The sequence below is a fragment of the Ursus maritimus genome, unplaced genomic scaffold (genome assembly GCF_017311325.1).
Source record: "Ursus maritimus isolate PB19 unplaced genomic scaffold, ASM1731132v1 scaffold_15, whole genome shotgun sequence".
Lineage (NCBI taxonomy): Eukaryota > Metazoa > Chordata > Mammalia > Carnivora > Ursidae > Ursus > Ursus maritimus.
In genome coordinates this window covers 62,832,798-62,843,060 of record NW_024423897.1, presented here as the reverse complement: position 1 = coordinate 62,843,060, position 10,263 = coordinate 62,832,798, and the positions used below count along the sequence as shown (strand labels likewise).

Below are 10,263 nucleotides of genomic sequence, written 5' to 3'. Positions count from 1 at the left end.
GGGGGGGGGGGGGGGGGGGGGGGGGTTGCTGTGAATTCAGTCAAAGCCACTCTGACACCAGATTATTTGAGGCATTTCCCGGGGGCGGCCTGCCAGCTGCCGGAAGGATACAGAAACCGGCCTGGGGCCGTGGGAGGCGCTGGTCTTCCGAGGATGGCAGGAAGGCCCCGAAGGCCCCGGGGCCCCAGGGTGACCCTGCCCGCCTGTGTCCCACGTGCCCCCACAGGCGCTGCAGTGTGACGTCTCCGTGGAGGAGAACAACCGTCAGGAGTGGACGTTCACGCTCTACGGCTTCGACCACAGCGGCAAGGCCACCAGGGAGGTGATGTGCCCGGCCGCCCACAGACAGACAGATGCCACCCCCAGCTCGGGAGGGGAGGAGAGGCCCCAGGAGGCAGGTGGGGAGGGGTCGGGGGAGCAGCCCAGGGACCCCAGAGCCGCTGTCTGCTGGATCCGACAGACCTCTCCAGGCCTCTGTGCTGGGTTCGACTCCCAGGCGGGGCGGTGGGGCCGGACACACGCCTGCACTCTCTGGCCTGTGTGCAGAATGTGGCGTCCAACTGCTAAGTCCTCTGAACACAGAGTGGGTTCAAATTTAAGCATCCGTGAGATGTGATCCCAGTAACAGCAGGGCTGCCCCCAGGCTGCCCGGGGCATGCACAGGGCTAGATTCGGGGGACAAAAAGACGGCCAAGACAGGCATGTGTGGGAGGCCGCCTGGAGGCAACGGAGGGCCCCCTGCCCAGGCCGCCTCTCGGTGACGCCATGGCCGTCCTCAGGACATGTCCAGCCTGATACACACAATCTACGAGGCCGTCGATGCCTCCGTCAGCCTCTCCTCTGGCGGCAGCAAGACCCTCCGTGTGAAGCTGACAGTTAGCCCTGAGTCCCCCCGCAGGAGGAAGGAGAGCCCCCCGACGGGCCAGGGTGAGGGGCTCCCCTGCTCAGACACCCCCGCAGACCCTGCTTTAGACAGCAGCCCCTCCCGCACACCCTGCCCCACAGTGCTCACCGCTCACTCCCCGAGCCTCTGCCTACCGGTCAGCGCCCCGTCCCTTCCGCAGGCACAGTGTCTGTTTGGGAAGGGAGAGTGTGAGTGGACGAGCAGGGGAATGCCTGCCTCTCTTCCAGCCCGGGAGCCCGCTCGCTGCGGGATGGAAGCCGAGCTCACCGAGGACCCCAGGGGGGCCGACAAGAGGCCATCTGCACACACCAGGTGAGGGGCTGGGGTCCGGCTCCGTCCCTGGCTTGTCCTCAGTGGGAGCAGTCTGCCCACTGCTTGACACCTGCAGGCCTCAGGGCTGTCCCCTCGGAACGGAGCCACCACACCGGGCACCTGGGCACGGCAGGCGGGATGCTGGCCGAGGGGCCCAGGCACTGCCCGCTGTCAGGGTAGGGGATCATCTTGGGGCCTGCCTGGCGGCTGGCGCTCCGGCTGGAGCTGAGTGCTCTCGGTGTCTGAGAGGTGGGTGAGGTTTGAGGGGCAGTGGCGGGTTAGCCTCGAGACCCTCTACTGCCGTGCTCTGGAGCCCTGTGGGTGTCAGTGACTGGGCAGTCTGGAGGGCCCAGCGCGGTGACCCGCTCTCTGCCGCGGCTCTAAGGCTCCAGCTCTCGTGCGTTCTGCAGGGCATCCCCGATGGTGGTGCTGGGATCTTGTTGGGGGCCCCAGGGCTGGCTGGGGGCCTTGCCATCCTCCATGGCCCTTCTCCTGTTCCCCTTTGAGGCAGTGGGTGCTGGTCAGGGCCCGCTGCCCAGGACCCCGAGACCACCCCCTGCAGGCGCCCCTTCCTCTCCGAGCGTCTGCTCAGTGCAGGCTGAGAGCTCTCATCCCCGTGGTGCGTGCAGGAGGCCCGGCGCCGACCCCCACGCCTGCTGCGCGCGGGGCCCATACCGCGTGGATGAGAACACCGAGCGGAGAAATCACTACCTGGACCTGGCTGGCATCGAGAACTACACATCTAAGTTTGGACCTGGTAGGTGCTGGAGACCGACCCTGGGTGTGAGGCCCTGCTATAGATACCTTGGGAACAGGAGCCCCGCCTGAGCGTCCTGGGGTCCCTGTAATGAACCACACGACAGTACTGCATCCAAAGGTGGGCACCCTGTTCAGGTGTGTGGGTTGTACTTGCTCCAAGGTGACCTGGGCCCCATTGCGGGTCTCCCTGGGCTCCCCGTCTCTGCAGGGGCCCCACCGCGGGTCTCCCTGGGTGCTCTGTCTCTGCAGGGGCCCCGCCGTGGGTCTCACTGGGTGCCCCGTGTCCACAGGGGCCCCACCAGTGCAGGCCAAGCAGGAGCACCCAGGCAAGGCCATGCACCCCGAAAGCAGGTCCCGTTCCCAGGAGTCGGACACACACACGGCACACCACCGCAGGTCCCAGGTGCTGGCCGACCACCCGCTGCCGGCCACAGAGCCCACCGTCAGGACCCTGGACGTGCAGCCCCGGTTAAAAGGGCAGGAGAAGCTGCTTCTCAAGTCCCCCAAGGGCTCAGGGCGGCCACCTGGGGCGCCCAGCGGATGCAAGCCCGGGAGAGCCTTCGGCTACTACCTGCCGGCTGCCCCGCCCCAGGCCCCCCAGGACGGCCACCACCTCCCGCAGCCCCCGCCGCAGCCCTCTGGCCACAAGCGGTCCCGGCAGAAGAGCAGGGAAGGCCACTCGCCACTCAAGGCGGTGCTCAGCCAGCCCGCGGTGCTGGAGCACGAGGTGGTGCGGGACCTGCCGCCCGTGCTGGTGGGGGAGGGCTACGTGGTGCCCGTGGTCCAGCGCCACGAACACCACCACCACCACGAACACCACCACCACCACCACTACCACCACCACCACCCGTCCTAGAGCGTGCCGCACGCACCCGGCCGCGGGTGGGGGCTCCACAGAGGTGGGCGACGGCCGCTGCTGGGGAGGGCCTCCTTCCGCTGTGCTCCCCTCCTCTGTGCTCCCCACGGCCGCGGGGACCAGATGAACACCTGGGGTGCCACTGGCAGCTCAGTTATGAAGCTCATTTGTGTAACCCTTAAAACCTTACGTAAGTGTGGAAAAATACGCGGGTATCTGCTTTTGTTGGATTCCAAACGAGACGCCCCGCGTTTGCGGCACACGGGGTGGCAAGGGCTCCTTGTTAGGCGGCCCTTCCTGTAATTTATTCATTATGAAGTCATAAGGGGAGGGCTCAGGGCAGCTGTCGTCCGCGTGGCCCCCACGCACTGACGGCTGGAAGGAGGGCGGCCACGCGGGACGGGGCACTGTCAGGAAATGTGGCAGGAGCCAGTGGGGCAGGGCCGAGGGCCTGTGGGAGGCAACGTCTGGACGTGCGTGCCCCTGGCGTCTTCAGTGGACACAGATGTGGACGGCAGGCAGGCTTCTCATGCTCGGTGGACACAGACACGTACATCCAAACACTTGGGCACAGCCTCGGTGACGCTCCCCTTCGGGAAAGCGGGATTCCCTGCAGACGCCAGGAGAAGGGCTGCAGACCAGCAGGACGCCCGGGGGTGCGGGCGGCGGTCCCACTGAGGCAGGAAGCTACTTGTCCCGGAGCAGGGAGACTTGCCAGCGAGTTGAGAATCTGCCAGCGGTTTTGCAACAGCGGGAGCTCGCCCCCCCACCCCAGGCTTAATAAAAACACATGCATTCTGTACCACGTCATACCCTGTTGTGAGACAAGCTTTGCAGACACGTTCGGTCCACCTGCACCAGCAGCGCGGGGGCACAGGTGTGCAGAGCGGGCCACCCCGCCGGGGGCACGGGAGAGAGCGTGTGCGTCTCTGCTTACGCACACGTGTGTGCACACTCCGTGCTTATGGATACACTTTCCCCCCATTTTCCTGCATAAGCAAACAAGAAACCCTAAAACCTAAGCCCCAAACTGGGTCATGATAACGGGACCCTGGGCACCACATCTGGGACCGTGCAGACCAAGGCTGATGGGGAGACAGAGGCTCTGTCAACGAGCCTCCGTCTGCAGAGGCTCAAACAGCACCTGCCACCCTCTGCTTCTCCTGACATCCGGTGCCGGGCACCCTCAAACGTCCGTTGGGATTTCTGAGTACCTGGGCCTCCATGCCACCCCTCATCCCCGGGAGACCCCCTGCCACCCCTCACCCCCCGGGAGACCCATGCCACCCTCTGCCCCTGGGAGACCATTCTCTGCTTTGTTCCCTCATTTCTGTCCCAAACCTACATGTTTCTCTGCACTTGGGGAGACCTGTGTGTCCCCACCAGCATGCTAGCCTCACCCATGCCTGCTGCCTGGAACCTTGTTCCCGTCTGCTCCTGGGCGCGAACGCATGAGCTCTGAGGCCACAAGCCACGTCCTTGGTACCAGGCCCATCAGCACACACAGCAGCCCAGTGGGCACTGGGGGGTAAAGGAAGGAGTGAACCAGGAGTCTCAGACCAGAGTCGTGCTTCCGAGAAGCCTCGCTCCAAACAGAGACCCCTCTGGCCTCAGCGCGGCCTGCCGTGGGAAGTGCCCACGGGGGCTAGGAGGGACGGTGGGCCTGGAGATCCAGGGAAAGCAGGAGGCTGCGGTGCTGCTCGGCTACGCGGGTGGGAGCCGGGTGCCTCGCCAGCCCTGGCCCGGTGGGATCAGGAGCGCTGGAGCTCCCGTTCCAGAGCCGGGAAGGTGGGCAGTGCCGGGGACAGCTGAGGGTTCCATGTTGGGGCTGTGGCAGGGGCAGGTGGAAGCTTGCCGGGAACCCTGGGAAGGGTGTGGGGTGCTGGATGGGGCTTCAGCCAGAGATTCTAGGGGAAGAGCCGTGGTTTAGGAAAAAGGGGTCTCGGAGCACAGGAGGGGCAGGGGCAGGTGTAGGCACCCGGGGAAGGCAGAGGGACGAGCCCTGATGACTAGAGGCAGGAGAGTTGCCCACTCAGCCTGGAAGGATGGAGAGGCAGCTGGGAGGAGGACACTGGGCTTCCCACGGCTTTGTCAGATACTGGCGGTGCCCTGCTGGGGCTGAGAGTAGGACCTGGAGAGGGCGGCCGCTGCCCCAGGGAGGAGCAAACACGGACAAGCCTGTCTCCCCCAGCACACCTTCTCACCCCGAGTCCCGGGGTCTCAGCAAGTCTGCTGCTGACTCTGGGAGGGCTGCGATGGGGTGTGCCCAACAAACTCCTGGGCACTTTGATGCCACTGGCCCACACCCACGGCTCAGGGCCACCAAAGAGACTCAGCATACGGTGAGTGAGAGACCCACTGGACACCGAGACCGTCTCCACACCTCCGGCCTGGGAACACCAGAGTCTGAGCTGGTGTCTCTGCAGGTATTTCTGACTCAGCACCTCCCCACGTGCACGGGCATCCTCTGATCCATCCGGCCTGGAATGGAAAAAAGGCAGAGGAAGGGGCAATTGTCCCTCTCTCCTTGAGCTGGGGTGTCCATCTCCTGCTCCCGGGCATCCCGGAGCTCCGGGATCTCAGGATTCAGGCCTCGGACTCATTCAGCCCCATGGGGCCTCCCAGCCTCAGTCATCACGGGACCCGAGTTCTGTTCTCTCCTGGTTTCTCTGGAGAACCCTGACGAATGCAGAGACCACTTACAACAGCACAAAGATGCCAAACGCCTAGATGGACAAGCTCTCGACTCGGGCACTACGAACGTCCTGGGGAGTAGCTCGGAAAGATCTACACGGAGGGGTGTGCCGAGGGCACGGGTCGGGCAACGCAGGCAGCTCGAAGCCGCAGTCTGGTCCCAGTTGAGATCTCAGCCAGATTTCCGATGCTAAAATGGGTGGAAACGCCAAGGGGTGAGAACGTGCCCAGCGAAGTGAGGGCAGCGACTGTCAGGACACACCGTGGCCACAGGAATGAAGTTGGGGCGCCGAGGCCAGGCAAAGCGAGCCCCGGAGCGGGGCAGGAGACCCAGGCACAGCACCTACAAATACAGCCACTAGATTTGTGACAAGGGCTGCCCTATGGAGCACGGGCCACATCTTTCCCCAAATGGTGATGGGTCAAGTGGGTCCCCATGGGGAAATGGACACCTGACCAAAACCCCGATCCACTCCAGCTGAACATACCATGTGAGGGATGCTGTGCGGTGCCGGCGGGCGGGTGCGTGAACCTAGCAGCTCCCCTCCTGGGGGTGCACCCAGGGGCATGCACGCGCCCACAGGTTGCTGCATCTGAGCTGGAGGCGAGCCTGCTTCCCATGCCCGAAACCAAGAGAGAAAAGCAGGAGGCTCCGCGAGATGTTTCCCCAGATGCTGTGAACGCAAGGAAGGACAGCTGGGGAGGCGATGGTCTGCAAGGCATCCCTCACATGACACGGGGATCGACGGGCCTGAAGCAGACGCCACAGCCACACGACCCCGCCCAGAGTCAGCGATGATGGGGGCAGATGTTGCGAGGAACCGTCTGGGACCTCTTGGTTCTCATGCCCCTCATCTTCACCCCTGCCTCTCCCTCAGGGCATCGGAGGCCACGGCAGAAAGAAACAGAAAGAAAAGCCAGAGAAACGGTCTTGTCCTGAGCGCCCAGTGAGGTCCTGGTGAAAGCAAGGGCCCTGGGAGGAAGCTGGCGGGGCCTGCCTGGCACCTAGCTGCCCGGGGAGAGGCACCAGCAGGGCCGGCCCCCAGGGCCTGCGTGCAGGATCCAAGGGATGGGTGCAGCAAGGACCGCACGCAGGGTCTGGGCCCGGGGAGGAAGGGGCCCTGGAGGCTCCAGGCATGGGTGACGGCTCCAGGAGGGCGGTGCTGGCCAGCCCTGCAAGGAGGGGGAGCCTGTCCGCCTGGGGTCCCCATGCAGCAGCAGGGGGGCCCCACACCGGCTGAGCACGAATCCTGAGTGAAGGTGGGCTGGTAACCTTGTGGTCTCCACCAAGGACAGGATGTCCATTATGGGAGTCACAGCCTTGCCACCTCCACCCCGGGGGCCATGCCTGTGGCCCAGTGACCACAGCCACGTTTCCAATGCCGGCGGCTGAGCCACGTCCACGGCACGCAGGACAGGGCTTCATTCAACTCCCAGGCCACCGTCCCCCAACCTACGCTATCCTCATGTCCTTCCCCTCCCGCCAGCTTGAAACCACAGGTTGCAGGTGCAGCCTGGAGTGACCGCCCAACCCATGGGGCCCTCGAGCTCCTCTGAGCTCCATGGATCTCCTGGGCCTCGCTCCCAGTGCCCAGAGGCCCCGTCACCCCGCTGCCGGAGTCTAGGCCTCCCTGGCCACAGGCAGCCCTCCAGCCCCTGCCTGCCCTGCTGTGCCCTGACCCCATCTCTAGTTCCAGCAGGGCCCCCATCTCCTGGCCCTACTTCCTGCTGCTGGCACCACAGCCTCCACCATCCACACCCCAGGCACCACCTCCTGCTGCTCCCAGAGGAGTCCCCTGCCGGGTCCTGACCCCACCTCGGAGCCCCTCCCACCCTCAGGCTGTCCCTGCCTCAGGGCCTTTGCACCTGCCGTTGCCTGTGCCTAGAAGAACTGACCCTCTCTCCCCTCTGCCATCTGGTCACAGCTTCCCCCACACTCGTGTTGGGTCCGGGCTGATGCTGGACAGAAGGCAGAGGGCTCACAGCTGTGCAAAAGGGTCTCGGTCACAACGTCAGGGCACGATCGCTGCTCAGGCCCATGGCGGGGCTGGGATCCCTCTTGGCAGTGACAGGATTCGCTAAACTTCTCTGAGAGGGTGTGACACAGAGTCTGAGGCCCCATGGGGCCTCTCTGCTCTACTGCCCACACTGCCCAGGCTCACGCAGCTACAGACCCGCCCCGTGGCCACCTGGGGACCCGTGGTGGTCAGGACCCTTGGATTTGCTAGGTCCTCTCCCCTTGCATCTCTTCTGCACCCCCCACCCCGCCATCTCTGTGCCCATGACATCTGGGTCCCCTGTCCCGGGCCTGGCCAGCGCTCACAGCAGGACTGAAGGAGGGTCACTCCCAGCAGTGCTGCGGCCGCCACGTTACCAGGCCCCCAGGAGACACCGGGACGGGTTCCACGCCCCCCGGCTCCCCGCCACGGCCTCCACGCTGAGATTCTTGGCTGTTCAGACTTCACAATCCCCTTTAGTACTCCTGCATCACTCCAAAGCAGCCCTGTACCCACCATCACGGGCTCTCACCACGCCCCCACCCCCACTGGGGGGGCCGTCACCGCCACACTTCCCGCTGGCTTTGTCCATTCTGGGTATTTCGCGTAAATGTTAGCATAGGACACGTGACCTGATTGGCTTCCGTGCGGCCCACGTCAAGGCTGCTCCTTCGTGGACACACAGACCGCGTGGTCTCCCACTCACCAGCGGCGGAGCCTGGGCGTCTGCGCATCCTGGGTGCTGTGAACACACAGGGCACACGGTCTCTTGGCTGCGGCCCTGGGAGCGGAGGGAGTCGAGCGGCTCAGATTGGTGGTGCCTCCACGCTCCCACCAGCCACGTGGGGCGGCGCTGGGGTCTCACGCTGTTCTCCAGTCTGTGGTACAGTCCCCCGTAGGGCACGGTAAGTGCTCGCGCCGGGAGCCTGGACGCCGGGACAAGGGGTCCCCTCTAACGGTTTTCCCTGAGGACCCCACCCTTCTGGGAATTAGGACTCCAGCACGCGGCGACACCGCGTTCTCATGCTGAACATCTACTCAGACCTTCGCTACTGACTCACGGGCTTCGTCCTTCACTCCCCTTGACCAACCAAGTGATGACGCCTGAGCCGCCTGCTTCGGGCCGGTCAGGGGAGGGAGGGACCGGGCACTTCCCAGCTGTCCCACCTTGACGCTCAGTGAGACACAGCACTCGTCCACATACGCAGGTTTTATACGATTTATTCTTCTACCAACAAAATCACACAAAGACAAGGAAGCTATAAAACAAAACGCGGAACCAACTTAGATCGGCGGACGCAGGTTCCACGAAGCTCAGTGTGGAGAGGGCGCGGACGCAGCTGAGCCCCCCCCCCACCGCAGCTGCGCCAAGGTCTACGTCGTGTGAACAGGGGTCGCAGGGGAGGTCCTCTTTCGCACTGGCCCTTCTGCAGCCAGTGTGAACGCTGCTGTGCATCAAAGGGGCCCTGGGGACGTGCCCCCGCCCCGGACACACGAGGGGGACCCGGGGCCAGGGAGGAAGGTTTCGCCGCTTAACTCAGTGCAGAACAATGGCGGGAAGAGCAAGGACGCCCGGAGCCCGGTGGCGGCTGTTTGGCACACGCTCTGACCGGTGGTCACTTGGCGCGACGCGGACCCTCTGCTGCCCCCACCAGCGCCTCTGAAATGTCTGGGCGCACACGCTCAGCCTCTGCCCTAACCTGAAATCCATGGACCTGGCCGACGTCCCTGGGGTCCAAGGGAGCCAGAGAAAGCCAAGGACGCAGCCGTCTGGGGCTCGTTCACAGCAGCAGTCTCTTCACTGACCCCCGAATCATCACGGAAATCCCCAGGTGCTTAAATAAATAAATACGCCGCGGACAGCGAGGCACACGTCACCGCAACCTACGGCGGGGCGATCAGGACGTGGAGCACAACGTCCGCGGAACGCGTCCACGGACCACTGAACACGGCCCACCACGCCCTGTGCGTGGCTGTCACCGTCCCCTCTGTGCTGGCAGGGGTGACAGGCACGTGGGCTTCGGCTCGCTCACTCGGGGCCACGGAGGCCCCAGGACCTCACCCAGCAGCAGCCCAGCTCCTCCGTGGCGCCCGGTGTGGGGAAACCGAGAGCCACGGGCGTGCACGCATTAGGCGGGGAAACGCGGGTGAATTCTCAGAAACCGGGCCCAGCTGCCTGTGTAGGACGTGGCTGGTGTCCCAGCTGCAAACACAGGCTGGGCTTGGCAGGACCCTCGCCGGGGACTCTGTCCCTCGGGCAGCTTCCCGTAGCCAGAACCTCCCCAGAATGTGCCCACCCGTGGAGCCCGCCTGCACTCCCGAGGAACTGGGGTTCCCTTTCCAGACGTTCCTGCACCAGGCAGGCAACGCCGACCAAGGCCACTCAGCTGAGCCCAGGGCGCAGGCGTGAACGGCTCTCCTTGGCCTTAATTTACAGGAACACAAGTAGGGACATTACAGGGACAGGTGCTGAGGAGGCTGACCGAGGGACCGAGGCCCTCGGCCACCTTCCTGAACGGACCCCTGTGGCCCAAGGTGACCTTCAGTCCGAGCGGGGGTTTCTTATAAGCATCCTGGGTGGGGCAGAACTGAAACATAACCATGACAACCGGGTAGGTCCAGCCAAGGACACCACTTCTGGAATCCACAGCCTGAGTGCGTGGCCAGGGCTGCTGTCTTGTCCCAGGTCACCGCGAGCCTCCCCCAGGGGCACACAGCACGCTGCGGGCATCCGCGCCTCC

The 10,263-nt window shown here is 64.6% G+C and overlaps 1 protein-coding gene and 1 long non-coding RNA gene across 2 annotated transcripts in view; one reads left to right on the top strand and one right to left on the bottom strand.

Annotated features, from left to right (window-relative positions):
• NKD2 (NKD inhibitor of WNT signaling pathway 2) overlaps window positions 1-4,036 on the top strand; it is a 7,486-nt gene extending 3,450 nt beyond the window's left edge. Inside the window, exons 4-8 of the mRNA XM_040630191.1 lie at window positions 227-322; window positions 780-927; window positions 1,132-1,216; window positions 1,846-1,973; window positions 2,266-4,036. Of these exons, the coding sequence (XP_040486125.1) occupies window positions 227-322; window positions 780-927; window positions 1,132-1,216; window positions 1,846-1,973; window positions 2,266-2,831 (1,023 nt within the window). The 3' untranslated portion in view covers window positions 2,832-4,036. The remainder of the gene's footprint in view (window positions 1-226; window positions 323-779; window positions 928-1,131; window positions 1,217-1,845; window positions 1,974-2,265) is intronic.
• An 84-nt stretch (window positions 4,037-4,120) lies between these two features.
• LOC103679239 lies at window positions 4,121-7,233 on the bottom strand. Its single transcript, XR_005834907.1, has 3 exons — window positions 6,256-7,233; window positions 5,535-5,715; window positions 4,121-5,312 (listed from the first exon to the last, which is right to left on the bottom strand). It is a non-coding gene; the product is annotated as an uncharacterized LOC103679239 (long non-coding RNA).
• Between the last annotated feature and the right edge of the window lie 3,030 nt (window positions 7,234-10,263).